The 19,843-nt window shown below is 38.8% G+C and overlaps 1 protein-coding gene across 3 annotated transcripts in view; it reads left to right on the plus strand.

The window, feature by feature from the left end:
• The first annotated feature begins 4,618 nt into the window (after positions 1-4,618).
• The window catches only part of PHF3 (PHD finger protein 3), a 107,416-nt gene continuing 92,191 nt past the window's right edge, over positions 4,619-19,843 (plus strand). Inside the window, exons 1-3 of one of the 3 annotated variants that reach the window (XM_079939095.1) lie at positions 5,212-5,292; positions 5,726-5,872; positions 17,287-17,555. In XM_079939095.1, the coding sequence (XP_079795221.1) occupies positions 5,871-5,872; positions 17,287-17,555 (271 nt within the window). In that variant the 5' untranslated portion in view covers positions 5,212-5,292; positions 5,726-5,870. Of the gene's footprint in view, positions 5,012-5,211; positions 5,293-5,725; positions 5,873-17,286; positions 17,556-19,843 lie in introns of those variants that run through there. The other 2 variants (XM_079939096.1, XM_079939097.1) reach the window with 2 other exon arrangements.

Consider the following 19,843-nt stretch of genomic DNA (forward strand, 5'->3'; position numbering starts at 1 on the left):
CTAAAGACTAATGTTGAGCATTTTTTCATATGTTTATTGGCTATTTTTATATCTCCTTGAGAAATGCACATATAGATACTTTGTCCATTTTAAATTGGGTTATTTGCTTTTTATTGTTCAGTTGTAAGGGTTCTTTATATATTTTGGATACAAGTATCTCATAAGATTTATGATTTGCAAATATTTTCTCCCATTATGAGTTGTCTTTTCACTTTCTTGATAGTGTCCTTTGAATCACAGAAGTTTTTAATTTTGATGAAATCCAATTTATCTATTTTTGTTGTTGTTGTTGCTTGTGCTTTGGTGTCATATCTAGGAAACTATTACCAAATATGAGGTCATGAAGATTTACCATCATGATTTCTTCTAAGAGTTTTATAATTTTTGCCCTTCACTTAGGCCTTTGATCCATTTTGAGTTACTTTTTGTGTATGGCTTGAGGTAAGGGTGCAACTCCATTTTTTTGCACATGTCTATCTAGTTATTCCAGTACTATTTATTGAAAAGACTATTCTTTCCCATTGAATGATATTGAGATCTTTGTTCAGAATCACTTGACCATTACCCATGGGTTTATTTTTGGACTCTCAGTTCTATACTACTGATTAATATGTATATCCTATGTCAGTATCACACTATCTTGATTACTGTTGCTTCATAGTAAGTTTTAAAGTTGGGAAGTGTGCGTCTTCCCACTTTCTTCTTCTTTTTTTCAAAATAGTTTTGGCTACTCTGGGTCAAGTTTCCTTTTAAGTATAGTTTTTCTTTTTCTGCATACATGAAAAAAATGCACATTTTTTTCTTGTTAGGTTAAGTGTCATATATTTTTGTTGGAATTTATTTTCCCAATTGTATTATAATTGGCATTTGCTGTTAATGGGAAAGCTATTATTTTTTTTTTTTTACTGATTTTTTAATAACTGTCCTAGTACTCAGGCAACTCCTTTTTGCTAGTAGTCATTTAATTGACTCTTTTTGGTAGGCAGTTATATCATATGCAGATAACTGTCATTGTGTCTTTTCTTTTCCTGTATCTATGTGTTCTTTCTTTTCTGGCCTTTTTGTATGGCTAATATTGAATAACAGTGGTCATAGTAGGAGCCTTGCTCATCCCTGGCTTGAGTGAGGATGCTTCTAATCTTTCATCATTAAGTGTGATGGATTCAGACAATTATCATCGAACTGCATCTTAAAAGGATGAAGGAGCGATCTAGATAAAGTGGTGGAGGAACTGTGGGGATGTTTGGGGTCAGTTGGGAGGAGGGCATTCTTGTCAGAGGTAACAGCAGGAGCAAAGACTTCAGGTTGAGGGACAGTATGGGTGTATGTAGGAAACAGCAAGAAATTATATGTTGCTGTATCATAAATTATAAAAGTAGAGAATAGGGAGAGAGGAGGCTGAGAAGCTGGAGAAGGACCAATCCTACAGGATCCTGATGGCCATATTGAATTTTATTCTTTTTATTTCGGAGAACCATGAAAGATTTCAAGTAGGGAGGTGACATTGTCACTGAGGGACATTATCACACCTTCTTTGTTAAAAGAATTTAAATTATTTTCATGGCTACAATATGTCCAACCAGGTAATGAATCATTTGCAATTCCTGAAACGCAGCAGATTCGCTGGTACTTTCTTGCCCTGGAAGGCATCCCCTCTGTCAGAAATGCCCTCTGCCCACTCCGGGCCAGGTAGAGCACTAATACATGTCTCATGTGCCACCTGCTGTCAAAGCATTTACCAGGTTGCAGTGTAATTGTCCACTGGCCCATCATTCTCACTCTTCTGAGTTCCTTGAGGCCAGGAAGAAAGGTTTTTATTTCTGAAGCCCACTGGGGGTGCACAATGGAATGGATTAAAAAAAGGACCAAATAAATGTAATAGCTGCGGGTTGGCAGGGACAGTATTGTAGAGGCGTTGGGAGAGGTAAGTCATATGGATCGTTAAGGACACAACTGGTTAGAAAACTGGTGTCTCACGTCTCTCTTTGCTCCTTCCTTGTACCTTAGAGTTGCTGAAGTGTGCAAAGCTTCTTTTATACCTTGTGCAGTCCTGGTGCATGGAAAAGCTTTATGGTATTGTTTGACCCGCTCTCTAGATCTCCCTGAACTCTGGTATGCTGTGCAAATTATTCACCCTGGGATGAGGCATGCAATTCCTCTTCACCCATTGTTTGCTGCTGAAAGCCTGAGTGGCTGGGAGCCATCTTTCTGAATAAAGCAGGCAGAGAAAGTGTGGGAAGGGAGCAAGCCCGTCAATCATGAGGTGCACAGCGTTCTGGACGAAGCCTCTAAATTCCATGATGATCTCAGTAAAATGAGTTCAGGATATTTTAACCCCACTGTTTTGATCCCATGTTTAGGAATAAAAACATTTACATCTCTCTTAAACTAACTTGAAAGTGTGTCTGGTGTATAGAAAGTATTTTCCAGAGAAAACCCCGTTAAATAAATTTAATATTTTTACTGATTTTCTGTTCATTGCAGTTAACTCTTTCAATTTTTCCCCATCTTTACTCTGATGATACTGTAGGGATCAGTGTTTTAGTGATGACAAGCACTTTTTATGTCAAAATTAACCTTCGTATCTGCATCGTGAGCTGTCTTCCATGGCCACACTTTCTGCCAGGCTCAATTTTGCAAGATCCAAATTTTGTCAATTTTCATTCTTTCATTTCTTTATAGTCATTTATAAATGTACTGTCAGTTTTTGCTATTGATAGTTGTCTTGTTTTCTATCATATTTAATTTTCCTAAGTTAATTTGTAGTTTTCAATATTACCAATACAATCTGATTTTTCAAAACGTCTTTTAACTAAAACAGCGTCATGCATTAAGTTAGAGCTGTTCCCAGTATTATTATGCTGGTCCTTTCTTCTAGTAACCTTTCTATGGATTGGGTAAAAGAGACATAGTTTGTGTTTACATCTGGATGCAAAAAGCAAGACAAATGTGAACCTGGGTCCTTGGCTCGTTCAAAATAACAGAGTTAAAACATCATGCTCTGTGGCAAGCTGGTTGGCTTTTTAAGGATAGAAATTTTTGTTTTGTAAATGTGACAGGCTTATGGTTCCTATATTTTTTACTTCCATTTTGTTTTTTCATCAATTTATGAAAATTTCTCTGACAAGATAAGTTTTCCCCCAGCTCCTCGAACGGGATTTTCCGTCTAATGATTTTCCATTCAAGCTCTACTGTATTGAATTCCTTTAGGGTGGAATTTTGTTTCTGACAATAATCTTACTCTTTTCTAATGACTTCTGCAAATTTCACATTGAGGTCCAGGAGAAGAGTAAAGATAAAGTTAGATTTAGTTTTGCAATTCATCCTAGACATTGCAAGTGAAAAAAACCCTTGACTATTCATTTGTATTCTCCTTTCTCAGAAAAACACTTTAAAAAAGAGAGATTGTAAAACAAGGTTCTGAGGGATTGATGAATCAAGACAGGGGATTGAATTCTAGGATTCCAGAATTAGGACAATCTAAACCTCCTTTGTGGAAGAGCATTTGGTTTGGAGAGTGCTTGAAATGCCACAAGACCAGAGAAAGTACAGAACAGATCTTCACCACATGCCTGTGAGCTATTATTCTACTTGGCACTGCATCCTACAATGTGGCCTGCTGCTGGCTTGAGGCTTAAATCAACAAGTAAAGGTTTTAGAAGAGCACAGCAGGTGCTGGCTGGCTATCATTTTTTAGTGGGTACTGTCATGGTCCCTGCAGTTAGGAAACATTCCTGGTCCTTAAGGGGCTCATCTTGGTCTGGGGAATGACTAGCCACAGTTACCCGACAGTGCTTGTTAAGGGCTGAGATAGAGGTCCGCCCAAGCTGCTGTGGAGGCACATAACCTAAACCAGTGGTTTTCAAACTTTTTCGTCTCAGAACCCCTCTTCGCTCTTAAAAATTACTGAGGGACTTCCAAGAGTTTTTGTTTATATGGGTTAGTGATATGTATTCATATTTACCGTCTTAGAAATTAAACCTAAGAACAATAAAGAACATTAAAAAAACCGAAATTCATTGTTACCATAAATATTTATTATGAAAAATACATTTACCAACAAAATTTAATGAAAGAGTGGCATTGTTTTAAATTTTTGCAAGTATCTGCATTGTCGGGCTTCACGGAGAATGGCTGGATTCTCCTTTCTGCTTCTGCCTTAAATCGGTTGCTACACGTTGTTTCGGTTGAGGGAGATGAAGAAAATTGGGCCTTATACATATGCCATTGCAAAAGAACTGGAGACCCTCTGAAAGGGCTTGGGGGCCCCTCCGGAGATTCTCTGGCCACACTTGGTAACTGCTGACTTAGATCGGGAACATTTCTTGGAGGAGGCAGCTTGAGTCCTGAACGCAGACCGGCTCGCTAACAGGGGAACGACGAGGGCGAGGCGATTCACGACGGGACTGCGGTGCAAAGCCCGCAGGGATTCGTGGGCAAGGGGCTCAGTCCGCGCCACCCTCGCCCGCCATTCTGGAACACACACTCAATTCGTAAAAAGCACCTAAGGGGGAGCAGATCTGCCCATCAATATCACATTAAGCAGGAAGCTCTAGCGGTTACTACAACCGAGAAAAAGCAACTGTGTGTAGCCTTAGCCCTGGCCCGGGCGGTGCCGCGCCCTCGGAAGCCCGGGAGGCTCGCAGCGCGCAGGCGCGGCGCGGCCCCGGAACGGTAAACAGTGCGGTCACGTGACGCGACCCCGCTCCAGCCCCCGCGCCGTCGCCGCACGCCGATGGCTGCGGGGTCTTGCGCCGCCGCAAGGTCCCCACAAGGCGAGCGACCCTCGGGCCCTGGGCGGCGGCGGCTGCAACGAGGTTAAGGAGGGCGGCGCGGAAAACGGGACGGCGTGGTCCGCAGTGGCCGCCCGGGCCGTGAGGAAGCAGAGGCTGTGGCAGCGACGCCTGCGTCCTGCGCGTACCCCCTCTCGGCGTAGCCGGCCCCCTCCTCCGCGGCGGCGCGGCCACCATCTTCCTCTCGCTGCCAGTGGTAGCGCTCGTCGGCGGAGCTGGTGAGTTGCGGCGCGGCCGCGGCCGGGCGACGGGCGGCCCTCCCCTCCCCCAACCCCAGCCCCGCGCCTCCGCGGCCTCCCGCCCTCCCGCGGCCGCACTCCGCGCCTTCCTCCCGCGCAGCGGGAAGCAGCGGGAAGGCGCCTCTCGGCTTCTTGCGCGCCGCCCTCGGCCCGCCCGCGCCGCCTCTGCCGCCCGGGACCGTTTGGGCCGCTGTGGCGGGGCCGCCGGGCGGAGGGTCGGGGCCTCGGCCTCCCCGCCGGCTCCGCGCCCGGGCCTCGGGGTGAGTGCGCCGCCGCGCGGGCGCGCAGGCCGGGCGGCACGGCGGGCGCTGCCGGGGAGGCCCAGCCCGCAGGCCCCGACCCGGCGCTTCGGCATCGAGCTTTGGGCCCCGGCCCGGCAGCCGGCTCTGGCCTTGGCCGCGAAGCCGAGCCGGGTGCCCGCTGGTGGGGACGAGGAGTCGGCGCTCCATCCACCCTCCTGCGACCGCGCGCTTTTGTGCTCAGGACCTAAACTGTCGACTCCTTTTGCATAGTTTGAAATGAGAAGCCAGGAATCTGGCCTTCGATAATACGTGTAATTTAATGAGCCACTTGTCGATACGTGGGTGTTCATGGTGCTAAATAACTGATCACCTGACCCGGGGGGCGGGGAGGAGGGAGAAAGGGAGGGAATGTTGGTACCGCGCACAGTCCAGTGCCCCTTCTTTTCCCCAGCTGTGTATTGCCGGGTCCGATGACTTTTTCCCCATCTTTGAGTTTTTAAATGCTGTTTTTCGAAGACCGTGATTCGAAGTAATTTGAGTGTGTGCTTATTGGTGCTCAGGAATCGTTTGCAGAACATGATCATGAATAGTCATTAATGTAAGTGGCAGCAACGACTTACTATCTTCCTAGTCTTGATCTTCATCACATGTAGAGATGCTTAATTTAAAATGAAACATCGGTAGCTGATCCTTAGCAAATACGAACTTTAGCACGTTATTTTGGGATGGGGGGGTGGAGATACAGTCAGCTACTTAGGGAGTGCTTAGATAGTACATTGTTCTACTTAGTTACTGTTTTGGGTTCTAACTTGTCTTCGCTTTTCTAAACTGGTTGTTTGAGATCTTCCAAAACTGTGTCTCCATTACTCATTCATTACCTACCGTTTTTTGATTATTGAATGAAGTGTTTGGGATTGTGAAAATGTTGGTAGATATGTTTCTCTGGTAGAGACACTAGTGAAAGAACCAGGAAATCTTTGCAGCATTCTTGTTTTTGAATTTGTCTCTTCATTCCAGAGCATAAAAGGTGTTGTGTTGTGAAGATTATTGTTTCAGATAGTGATTACTTAACCGTCATTACCACTTAGACCTTTCTTAATTATTATTTTTCCCCAGTTCTCTTTACTGGCCATATATTACGATAATGAATTTTCTCTCCATCAGCATCTTCATCATCACTATTTTAAAATATATACTCCATTTCCCCATGATAGTAACAGAATTTAAGGAAGTACTTTTAATAGCTATCATTGCGCTGATGAAGCCACACACAGTTCAGTCAGTTCCTTAGCAGCGGAAAGACAGACACTCAACTGAAGTGAGCCAGTTGTTAAGTATGCAGAACTACAGCCTTAGAGTTTAAGCTTTATTTGGTAGCTGTATGGGAGATTTGTGAGAAGGATAACACATGAGTTAGTGATGGGACAAGTTTTCCCCTGTTCCGTGCATGTTTTGTAGGTCCATTTACTGAAGAGCTTGAAAATATAATTTATTATACTGCTTTTACATACTTTTGGAGGATAGTGAACTTCCTTATCGATCACACTGAATTAGTTATGCATTCTGTGCTGTTGGGATAGACCTCAGATAACTGTCTAGCTTATCCTGTGATATACTCATCTGTTGCATGTTCAGATAAGTCAAACTATGAGAAGTGGTTTGTGTAAATGTAGGTGAAAAATAGCTTTGGTCCGAAGCAACTTTCAGGATAGAAAAATGGAAAGGAAGTTGTCTTTATGTTAATCATTTAAGACCATAATATTAAAATTTGAATTGTATTGAGTATTGAAATCAGGGAAGGTTGATAATTTTTGACATATAATAGCATGCTAATAAAACTTCTTGATAAAAGTTAGTTTTGGGGTACTAAAATATAGATATTATTTATCTTCCTTGACATGGTAACTTGGTGCTTGCCTTTGTGATACATTTTGCTTTCTTTTTTTTTTTTTTGCGGTACGTGGGCCTCTCACTGTTGTGGCCTCTCCCGTTGTGGAGCACAGTCTCCGGATGCGCAGGCTCAGCGGCCATGGCTCGCGGGCCCAGCCGCTCTGCGGCATGTGGGATCTTCCCGGACCGGGGCACGAACCCGTATCCCCTGCATCGGCAGGCGGACTCTCAACCACTGCGCCACTAGGGAAGGCCCAGTTTGCTTTCTTAAATGTGCTATTTTTATTATTTTTTTCTTTACACAGATTTCTCACGAAATCTTTTTTACTTACTTTTTGTCTGGAGGTAAGATCTTTATTATATTTAATGAAGAAATGAGGTTTATTGATTAGCATTTCAGGTTTGTGGCTTACCACCACACAGTGTCAGGGAGTGCAAGGTTCTTGGAGTGCTGACTTCTAAATATTTTTGTTCATCTACATCTCATCAATTCTTTTGGACACGTGGTTGCTGGATTTCTTTTCTGCAACAGTACATCTTGGGCTCTATTTCTTTCATTTCTTCTTTGAGCACCCTCTGAGAATCCTGGAGTATCTTTTCAGAAGCATAGGCAATTTATTTTTTAACTACAAAAAATGACTTGGCAAGTAGTTACACATTTCTGATGCTGTTGCATTTTTAAGAACAGCAAAAAAACTTCTCTCTTAATGTTGCCCTTTGATTACACAGCGAATGATATTGACAGTATTGATTTGATTCAAAATATTTGAGACCCAGGTGCTGTTTGTACACTCCAGGAACATCATAATCTAGGTTGAGAAACCAGATTCAGACATGAGATGTTAAATCACTGTATTAAGAGTTAAAAGAGGAAGATATTTCAAGAGTTACAAAACACATTGTGTGAGGAATTGCCAAATGTATAGACTGGACAATTATGGCCATGCATCATGTATTTAATATCGATCATTTTTTAATGGTCGGGGTTAAAAGTTTTATGATCGTTTGTATAATGGAGAGAGGATGGAGAGAAATAGTTAAGCAAAAACTTCAAAATAGTATCCTGAAGTTTTATCTTTTGGCACAGTCTAACTTTATTAGGAAAATTTTGAATGGCTTAGTAGATTGTACAGAAAAGCTAAAGTTTTAATTCACTCATAATTTGTATGAGATGGCCACATGAAACCATTCTAAAATTGTAGTTTTTGAAAATAAATTGTGAAGTTTGTGGTCGATCACTTCCAAACTGATGTTTGTTCCATATACACTGAGGACAGCCATTTTATTTTTTATATGTAGGGAGTGGCTAAGTGCATATTTCCCAATTTATTTTGGAAGTGGGCATGTCACTTTGTTTCCAGTATTTTGATATGTGTTATGAATGTAGACTGCATAAAGTATAGTAGTTTAGAAGTGCAGGCTCAGGAATCTCACTGCCTGGATTCCAGTTTGGGTATACGGGCATACCTCTTGTATTGTGCTTCGCAGATACTGCGTTTTTTACAAATTGAAGGTTTGTGGCAATCAAGCATGGAGCAAATCTATTGCCGCCGCCCATTTTTTAAACAGCATTTGCTCACTTTGAGTCTTCTCTGTCACATTTTGGTAATTCTCACAATATTTCAAACTTTTGCATTATTACTCTATTTGTTATGGTGTTTTGTGATCGGTGTTGATGTTACTATTGTCATTATTTTGGGGCACCACAAATCACAACTCTGTAAGATGGTGAACTTAATTGTAAATGTGTGTGTGTTCTGACTGCTCCACCGACTGGCTGTTCCTCTCTCCCTCCCTCTCCTTGCGCCTCCCTATTCCTTGAGATGCAACAATATTGAAATTAGGCCAATTAATAACTCTACAATGGCCAGTAAGTGTCTAAGTGAAAGGAAGAGTCCGTGTCTCTCACTTTAAATCAAAAGTTAGAAATGATTAAGCTTAGTGAGGAAGGCATGTTGGAAGCCGAGATAGGCCAAAAGCTCGGCCTCTTGTGCCAAACAGCCAAGTTGTGGATGCAAATGAAAAGTTCTTGAAGGAAATTAAACGTGCTATTCCGGTGAACACATGAATGAAGAGAGTGAAACAGCCTTACTGCTGTTACGGAGAAAGTTTTAGTAGTCTGGAAAGAAGATCAAACCAGCCACAACATTCTCTTAACCCAAAGTCTAATCCAGAGCAAGGCCTTATTAACTCTCTTCAATCTTGTGAAGGCTGAGAGAGGTGGGAAGATACAGAAAGAAAACTTGAAATTAGCAGAGGTTGGTTCATGAGGTCTAAGGAAAGAAGTCATTTCCGTAACATAGAAATGCAAGGTGAAGCAGCAAGTGCTGATGTAGAAGCTGCAGCAAGTTATCCAGAAGATCTGGCTAAGATAATTCATGAGGGTGGCTACCTTAAACAACAGGTTTTCAGTTTAGTCAAAACAGCCTTCTATTGGAAGAAGATGCCATCTAGGATGTTCATAGCTAGAGAGGAGAAGTCAGTGCCTGGTTTCAAAGGACAGGCTGGCTCTCCAGTTAGGGGCTATTGCAGCTGGTGACTTCAAGTTGAAGCCTGTGCTCATTCACCATTCTGAAAATCCTAGGGCCCTTAAAAATTATGCTAAATCTGCTCTGCCTGTGCTCTGTAAATGGAACAAGAAAGCCTGCATGACAGCACATCTCTTTACAACATGGTTTACTGAATATTTTAAGCTCACTGTTGACCTACTGTCAGAAAAAAAGATTCCTTTCAAAGTATCACTGCTGACTGACAATGCACCTGGTCACCCAAGAGCCCTGATGGAGATGGACAGTGGGATGAATGGTTTTCATGCCTGCTCACACAACATCCATTCTGCAGCCCATGGATCAAGGAGTCACTTCAACTTTCAAGTCTTATTTTGTAAGAAATACATTTTGTAAGGCTATAGCTGCCATAGATACTGATTCCTCTGAGGGACCTGGGAAGAGTTAGTTGAAAACCTTCTGGAAAGGATTCACCATTCTAGATGCCATTAAGAACATCGTGATTCATGGGAAGAGGTCAGAATATCAAGATACACAGGAGTTTGGAAGAAGTTGATTCCAGTCCTTTGAAGGGTTCAAAGCTTCAGTGGCAGAAGTAATTGTAGTTGTGGCAGTAGCAAGAGAACCAGAATTAGGAGTGGAGCCTGAAGATGGGACTGAACTGCTGCAATCTCATGATAAAACTTGAATGGATGAGGAGTTGCTTCTGATTGATGAGCAGAGAAAGTGGTTTCTTGAGAAGAAATCTACTCCTGGTGAAGATGCTGTGAAGATTGTTGAAATGACAGCAAAGGATTTAGATATTGCATAAACTTAATTGATAAAGCAGCTACAGGGTTTGAGAAGACTGACTCCAATTTTGAAAGAAGTACTGCGGTGGGTAGCATGCTATCAAACAGTGTGTCATGCTGTAGAGACATTGTGGAAGGAAGAGTCAGTCATTGCAGCAGACCTCATTGTCTTCTGGTTTCAAGAAATTGCCGCAGCTGCGCCAACCTTGAGCAGCCACCACCCTGGTCAGCCAGCGCCACCAGCATCGAGGCAGGACCCTCCACCAGCAAGACGATTACAGCTTGCTGAAGGCTCAGATGATGGTTAGCATTTTTTAGCAATAAAGTATTTTTAACTAAGTTTTATACATTGTTTTTTTAGACATAATGCTATTGCATATTTAATAGACTACAGTATATTGTAAACATAGCTTTTATATGCGCTGGGAAACCAAAAAATTGGTGTGACTTGCTTTATTGCGTGCAATATTCACTCTGTTGTGGTGGTCTGGAACCAACACTGCAGTATCTTTGAGGTACATCTGTCCTGGGTATGTGACCTACACAATGATCTGGGCCTCAGTTTGCTCCTCTGCAAAATAGAAGTAATAATTGCACCTACCTCACAGGGTTGTTGTGAGAAACCAATGAGATTCTGATACAGTATAGTTAGCACAGAGCCTGGCACATAGTACATGCTCAGTACATGTTAGCTTGGTCTGTTATCACTTAGGCCATAGTGTTGATGACTTGTACTGTTTCTGTGGTTAATCCAAACTGCTAGAGCCTCTCATAATGACAGTAGGGAATGGTTGTAAACTTGGAAAGTAATTTTCTTACTAATAGCTAAGTAATTCTGCTTTTGCCAGTCTCAACTTGATAGTTCTTTTTCTAGGTTCTTAGGTCTGCTTTGGTCTTAGTATGGCAGTCATCTTGGATTCTTATGTATTCTTTTTACCTGATAAATTCAGAAACAAAGTTAACGATCCTTGTTTTTTCTTATGTAGTCTTGCTGGTAGATTCTAACCAATGAAACTGGACCAGAATTTGAAATGGGTGTGTAGAGCAGGTGATGAGGTTGCATTGCTTCTAGAATTGTACTTTTTAGAATTGTGTTACACCACATGTCTCAACCATTTAGTGATTTTCCTTGACTTTGTCTTGGAAGGATAACTTATTCATCTTTAACATTGTTATATCATGGTGGTGAAGAACTGACCTTTGTGTCAGCGGATTTGAGTTCTAGCTCTGTCATTTATTCTGTAATATTGGGTGTAACTTTGCTAAGCTTTAGCTTTTCTCTTATAAATTGAGAATAATAATAACAGCTGCTTAATTGTGTGGCTGTGAAGTTTAATGACATTATACATTTTAGTTAGCACGGTGCCTGGCACATAATAAATAGTGAATTTAACTGTGTGAGGAGATAATGCAGGACAGTGGTAAGTGCACTGACTTTTTTTTTTTTTTTTTTGCGGTACGCGGGCCTCTCACTGTTGTGGCCTCTCCCGTTGCGGAGCACAGGCTCCGGACGCGCAGGCTCAGCGGCCATGGCTCACGGGCCCAGCCACTCCGCGGCATGTGGGATCTTCCCGGACCGGGGCAGGGACCCGCGTCCCCTGCATCTGCAGGCGGTCTCCCAACCACTACACCACCAGGGAAGCCCTGCATTGACTTTTGAATGAAAATTTTTGCGTTCAGATTTCAGCTTCACCACTTACTATAGCAAGTAATTTAACCTCTCTGATTCCAGTTTTATTTATTTTTGTATAATCAAGATTATAATATAGCATTGTTGTGAGGAATAAATAAATGTAGAGCAGAGTTTCTTAACCTCAGCACTGTTTTTTGGCTGGCTAATTCTTTGTGGTGGGGCTTTCCTAGTGCACTGTAGTATGTTTACTAGATGCCAGTAGCATGCCCTCCAGTTTTGATGACCAAAAATATCTCCATTTTCGAATTAAGCCAGATGTCCTCTGGAGAGGCTTAATCACCTCTGATGCTCTGATGGAGAACTAATGTAAAGCATGTCGACCGTTGCCTGTCCTGAAGTTAGAGCACATTAAGTTTTATATAGTATCATTGTTTTAGTAGTGGTACCTTTTTTTTTCCTACTGCTCCTACTACTGCCTGTTAGAAATTTGCTAATAGTGAGCATGCCTGATGAATTGACAGCTTAATTTAATCTATGGTGTAGGGGTCAGAAGGCAACAAGCAGTTCCATTCTCAGTGCCTTTGCATTTAGGTCTTTGCCTGAATAGCTGTTCCCCATTTATGCGTGGATCACTCCCTCATTTCAGGTTTTGGCTCACATGTTGCCCTTATTAGCAAGGCCTTCATTTACTGTCTTACATAGAATGCTCTCCTTCTCCCATCACTATTACAGTGTTTAATTATTCTTCATAGATTTTATAATCTCCTGATACATATTTGTCCCCCCACCAACATACTCATACACACGCGCACGTGCACCTTCGATAGCTTTAGTGACTTATTGGTAGGCTTATTCTGTGCAGTTTTTTTAAGGAAGATATGATAAAGTGCATAGTTTTACTTTCAGGATGTTTTTGAGAAGTTGAGGTAGTCAATTTTAGTTTGCTCTTAATTTAAAGGGGATTTTGGTAGAAGTGTAATTTTTTTCCCCTGTTGGTGTTTTCTAAATCTTTTTGCATTCTATTCATACACGAAACACTTAGAAAACAATATACACTGGTTTTATCAGTGTAAATGAAATTTGGCTGCAGTATAATTCTCTGAGTGACAGATGAAGCAAGTGGGAAATACCTCTGGACTCAGATTAAATTTTATTCAGGGTGTTAGTACTGATACTTATTTTTAGTTGTATTCTGAGTCTTTCTAAATGGTCCATTAGGACCAAACTCTGGCATTCATAATTAGCACCTGCTGTTCTTTTGCCTGGAGTAGCCTCTGGACCTTTAGGACCAATCTCACATGTCACCTGCTTAGCCTTTCTTGGCCTCATGGATTTTACCTTCCTCTGTGGTACTGAGAGCCCTTCAGCATGACACTTTCATATTTTGTTGTGATGTTTATATGTTGTATTTGTTTATATGTCCATACTTGATTTTGGGTTATGAGTTCCTTTGTTTTAATTACTAAATTTGTAATGCCAAATGTAAGGAAGCATTTAAGTAAAATTTCAGTAAAATATCAGAAATTTGTTTGTTTATTTATTTACTTATTTTTTGGCTGTTTTGCGTGTCCTGTGGGATCTTAGTTCCCCAACCAGGGATTGAACCTGGGCCCTCAGATGTGAAAGCGCAGAGTCTTAACCACTGGACCGCCAGGAATTTGTTTAAATCAAGCAGTTTGTTTAACAGAGACACTGAATCATCTCTTAAATTTCTCAATTAGATCGATTATCTTTGTCTGTCTATATGGCTAGGTATTTCAGGACATTGTATTTTAGGTTAGTGTTCTTTTTTTTTTTTAAGACCTTATTTTGGAGTAGTTTTAGATATATAGAAAGATTGCAAACATAGTGTAGAATTCCCATATACCCTTTATCTAGGTTTCTTGATTGTTACATCTGACATAATACTAATGTCTTTATCAGAACTAGAGGTTAACATTAGTATTAACTAAACTCCAGACTTTATTCTGATTTCACCAGTTTTGTTTTTCCACTACTGTCCTTTTTCTGTTCCATGACCCAAATCAGGATACCACATTGCGTTTAGTAGATTAGTGTGTTCGTGTTAAAGTAAGGTTAATATTTCTACAATTGGCTAACATTTGTTTTACAATTTAGCATGGAGAGTTTTAATTTTATTTTTGATATATTGAGCACTTGATATCTAAAACTGATTTTTTAAAATAAATGACTTTTATATTTCCATTCATTGCACTTTTAAGATAATCTTGCGATATGGCTGTATACTGTGATTTTGGGCATTCTTCCTTTGGAATTGGCTCCTGAGCCTGTTGGAACGACTTAAGAAAATTCAGTCTTACCAATTTATAACAATTTCACAGAACAGTTCTGTAGAAATTGTTTTCTTTGGACCCATAAGTTTGGGGTGCTTTATACCATATTTTGTCTTGTAAGATCCCCAGTTGCATTGGCATATTAAAGGTGTCTTCCACAATGGTACCTGGTTAGTGAACACTTTCTGAATAAATTAAAGGTATTAAACGTAACTTTGTTATACCAGTCTTTCTCAACATTTGACGCTTTTATGCTAATCTGTTTATTTAATCCAGGGCAACACACTTTATATAAGTCATACTAGTTTTGGCGGAAGAAAACCCACCCCATACTGGAAAATTAGGTTCACCCATCTTATTTACAGTGTGCTTTACTTTTTTTTTAAATAAATTGATCTTTAAAGACTAAATATTGTCTGCTATCGAGATTAAAAAATATGCCACAGGCTCTGAAGGCACGTTTTAGTAAAAGAGTTTAGTAAAAGATTCACTAATAGTATAATTGAAAAAACAATATATTGCTCATTTAGATCACCCTTTAGAATGGGCTGGTTTTCGGTATAGCTAGGTGATTTTGAGCCGTGTTAACTGTACCTTCTGAATATTGTGAATGTCCCCACCACTTAAATGTACACAGGCAGAAGTTGGTGCAACAGAAAGACTAACCTCAGGTGAAGTTTGTAGAATTTCCCAGACTTGTGTTGCTATGGGAATGAGTGTGTTGTCAGTAGATTCAGCATATTGTTTTTATAAGGAAAGTCAACCATTTGTTTCTAGAGCTGGAATTGCCTTTTTTTCTTTGTTTCATCTGGGATGCAACTCTGAAGAGGAGGTTGTTTCGGCTTGTGGTAAACTTTGGATTCCAGCATATTCAGATAAACAAATTTGTTGATAGTTCTAGCTGATTAATTTTGTAATTAATATTTAGTAATGTAATATTTAGTAATGTTTTTGTAAGTTATTTTTAATTACCAGAAATTTATTATACTAAAATTTCTTTGGAACCTAAAAATGTATTAGTGGAAGTATTGGTGATATATGATAATTGAGCCTTTCTTAGGTGCTGAGATCAGATAGTTTCAGGGAATTAAAACTTTTCCTGACTTTTCATCACCATTGTAGCTCACAGTTTTCTCTAAATGTTATAAAGAATGCATGTAAGCTAATCAGCCAATCAAACAGTTAACATTTTATTTTGGTGCTTTATTAATATTTCAATATAAGTTGCAAAATTTGAGAAGAGATACTGAAATCCTATATTTAGCAGAGGATTAACTTTTGTGAGAATGAGGAAATTTTCTTTCCTTTTCCTTAAATTTTAAATTGAGTTACAGTGAACTGCATCCATTTAAAATGAACGGATTGGTGAATTTTGGTGGGTACATACACTCATAAAACCACTACCACAATCCAGATTTAGGACATTTTCATCATCTTGCAAAATATATTCCTGTTCCTTTGCAGTCAGTTCCCTCTCTTATCCAAGGCCCCAGGCAACTACTGATTTGTTGGAAAATGTTTTTAAAGAAGAACCTTTAATGAGTCAAATCTAGTCAATTTCTAGCTTTGTAGCTCAGTGTGAAAGGGTAGAGTTACCACCTTGGGCTATGTAGCCTTGCAACCTGGGTTTGAATCTTTGGCTCTGTTTTGTGACTTTGGGGAAGACTATTTAAATGCATTTTGTCTACAAAAACTATTTAAACTATTTAAACTAAAAAACTATTTAAACTATTTAAATGAATTTTGTCTACAAAACAAGGATAGTAATAGAGTGTATTATTTATTATCACTGGGCATAAATGAATTAAAAATGTAGGTAAAATGTTCAGCAGCATATAATATATACCTGGTAAATTGTATAATATTTTTGAACTTCATATTCTCTCATTTTTATAGGGGAAAGAATTCAAGGACAGTTTGAGGAAATTTTGGTAGATTTGGAGCTAAGAATTTTGGAATCCAAGAAGTTCTGGGTTAATTAGTGGAATTTTCTAGCTAACTGAATATTACTAGATTTTATTTAGTTGACTCTTGCCCACCACCCAAAATACATTGGTTCAGTGTTCTCTGAAACCAGCTTTTGATAATCGAGGCTCTTCCGGAGCATGAAGTGACCTTTCCTGAGCAATGCCTGGAGTGTAGGTATAGTTCAAATAGGAGATAAGCTCCATATCTTTATAAACAGCACATAACTCACTAAAATAAATTTAAGTCTCTGATATATTGGTTTGTCATTTATCTCATTTTATCTTAAAAGGGGTTCCCCCCCACAATGTGTGTATGTGCACGTCTGTGCCTGCGTGTATGTAGTTTTTTGAGTTTTGATTTGTTGGGTTTAGTTAATAGTTTCTTTCCGTTTTTTCTCTTTACTCCTACAAAAAAACCTTTTTGTCTTTCTTTAAATAATTTAAATGCATTGTAAATAAGACAAGGCTATTTTACAGTTTTAATAGGTATGGGACAATAATTTAAATGATTTGGTTTTAGCTCTTTTATATGGATTTTTATTAAGCAGTGTCTGAGTCTTAATTTATGAAAAGATTATGGTTAAAAACATATGGTTTTTATGGTTTAAGCCATGTAATTCTTTCAAATGTGTCAAATTAATGGACTATATATACATAGTTTTTTTTTTTCCCCTAAAAAAGTGAATTAAGTAAACATTTAATAGGATCTCTGGTAAAATGAAATTTTACATGCATGATGAAGAAACATTGTGTAGCAAAGATTCATACTACATGTCCAAATGTATATTCTAAAAGCAGTGAGGATTTTTTTTAAACCATTCAGAAATACCAAAGTGTGTTCTAGACTCAAAACTATTAAAATAATTTGGTTTTAGGTGATAATCAATTGATAGCTTTATTTCTTATGGTATTTTTTTTGTCTTTCTATAGGGCTGAAAGACACACAGAAGTCTTCATGGATATAGTTGATACATTTAATCATTTAATTCCTACTGAACACTTAGATGATGCCCTATTTCTAGGATCCAACCTGGAGAATGAAGTCTGTGAGGATTTTAGTACAAGTCAAAATGTCTTAGAGGACTCGCTGAAGAACATGCTCAGCGATAAGGATCCTATGCTAGGATCTGCAAGTAACCAGTTCTGTTTGCCTGTTTTGGATAGCAATGATCCCAATTTCCAGATGCCTTGTTCAACAGGTAATTCTTACTTTTTTTTTTTTTTTTTTTTTTTTTTAGTCTGCAATTTAAAGTAAAGATTTTTTTTTTTAGATGAGGGTAGTACATTTAGGGTTCTTTTCTTTGAATTTAGAGCTCCTTTTCTAGGCATCACAATTAGAATTTAAAATTTGAATTTTCTTCTAAGGAATGTGGAATTATCTTCAAGGATATTGTGGATATAGATAGGATTACCATATAATTTGTCATCTAGAATGGGATGCTTTTTTGAGAATCATAGGGGGTGCTGTTAATAATTACATCATGACAACAGGTCATGATTGGGACTCTCTCTAGCAAATAGGGATTGCCTTGCCAATGGGGACATGATGTCATCCCAGGCCTATTGGAGTCAAGGGGAATGGCTGAATTGACCTTTTTCAGTGCCCCTCCCTGCCCTTCAAATTTAATACTTTGTGTGCTCCCATTTCAGATCTTTTAGTATTTTGTATTTGTATTTCAAAACCAGAGAAAGAACTGTAGACCTTTGCTGTCCAGCATAGCAACCACTAGCCACTTATAACTGTTGGCCTAATTGGAGATGAAATGAGTCTGGTCCTAATTGGAGATGTGCTCTAAAATGCACATTTGATTTCAGTGTGAAAAAGAGATTGTAAAATATTTCATCAAGTTTTAAAAATGTAGATTACACATTGAGGTGATATTTTTGGTTAAATAAAATATTGTATTAAAATTAATTTCACCTGTTTTTACCCTTTTTTTTTTAAGTGGCTCCTTGAACATTTAAAATTACTTACGTGGCTTGCATTATATTTCCATTGGACAGCACTGCTTTAGGATCTATAGTTGAAGTAACTGAAAGACAGTAGCTTTCAGAGGATAATAACTTTCTGTAGGGCTAATCAAATTCTTAATAAGAGATTACTTCAGAGATACATTAATATGTGGAAAAAATATGTAGGTGTTCCTTTATAAAGCAAAGAAAATATTACAACAAACTTTGGAGCAATTAGCTATTCTGTAAGCTAAAATTAGACGAAGGAAAATCAGCTTCACATGGAGAAGCTAGGCTTTTTTCCCCCTCTCCGTTCCCTAGAGTAGTTCAGGTTTACGTGGTGGTGCTCAGTTTTTCAATAACTCTAGACTTTTTCTGCACTACAGTTTTTCAGTATTTTTCATTTCCTTTTAATATTTTCTGCATAATATTTTGATATAATAATAAAGTCTGGTTTAGGTGGCCTGCTATTCATCAGATTTGTCAGATTCTCTGCCTGAAGACTCAACACTTTGGCTTCTAGGAATATTTTCATTTTAACAACTCCTTAATACTGAAGTCTTTTGAATTGTTTGTTAATAATGGTATATCGCTGAATTATATACATTGTGTTGTGTTATCTCATAGGTTTACATTGTTTTTGTTGTTGTATTCTTAAATGTTTTAAAGCTTTTAAAATTTTGTTTTATGTTTGCACTGTTCCTGTGTCAGTACAATATATCTAATTATTGTGAAGCACTTTTGACACTGGTTATATGCACAAAGTTTCACAGTTTAGTCTAAATTCAGGAAGAACGTTTATTGAATACATATGTGCTTATTACTAGAAATACAGTAACCGTTTCAGGGATGTTATATTGGGCCTGGAACTGGAAATGTATCATCCTTTTAGACTTTGTTATAAAATTACAGCCCCTTAGAAATACTGGTATTCTTACTTGCAGTCTTTTTTTTTTAATTTCTGTCGATGTGAAAAGTTTTTTTTTTCATATGAAAAGTCTCTTTGGTTGAACATTTCTTTTGCTAATAGAAGACTTAGAACATCTTTATTGAAGTACTTAAATTTTTTTGAGGTCTGATTAATACTGTGTACGATTTCATTGTAAACTATTTTATTTAAGAATCTGTAAGTAGAAATATTTTCTCAATTTTCCTATTTTAAATTTGTTTGCTACAATTTATTTATTTTGGTTTTAAAATAGAACTATTTGTGTTAATATATATGATATATATCTATACGCTTTTAAGATATGTAAGGGAATATGTGGGGGAAACTTAAAATTGTAAAGCTCTTTATAGGATTGCTTAGATCTCATTGTGCCATCAGGCAGGGGATTTATTTTGATTGTTTCAAAGTTCCTTTTGCCCTTTGGGATATTTGGTTTGGTAAAAGGCCAGTATATTTTCTAATGATAGCAAACTGGAAAACATTAAAATTAAAAAAAAAATTGTTTTGAAATAGAAATTCTGTTGTAAACTATTTAGTGAAAACCATACATGGACACCTTCTGTAAGTTTCAGCTATTCACAAACT

This window comes from Stenella coeruleoalba (assembly GCF_951394435.1).
Source record: "Stenella coeruleoalba genome assembly, chromosome: 12".
In the NCBI taxonomy this organism is placed as follows: Eukaryota; Metazoa; Chordata; class Mammalia; order Artiodactyla; family Delphinidae; genus Stenella; species Stenella coeruleoalba.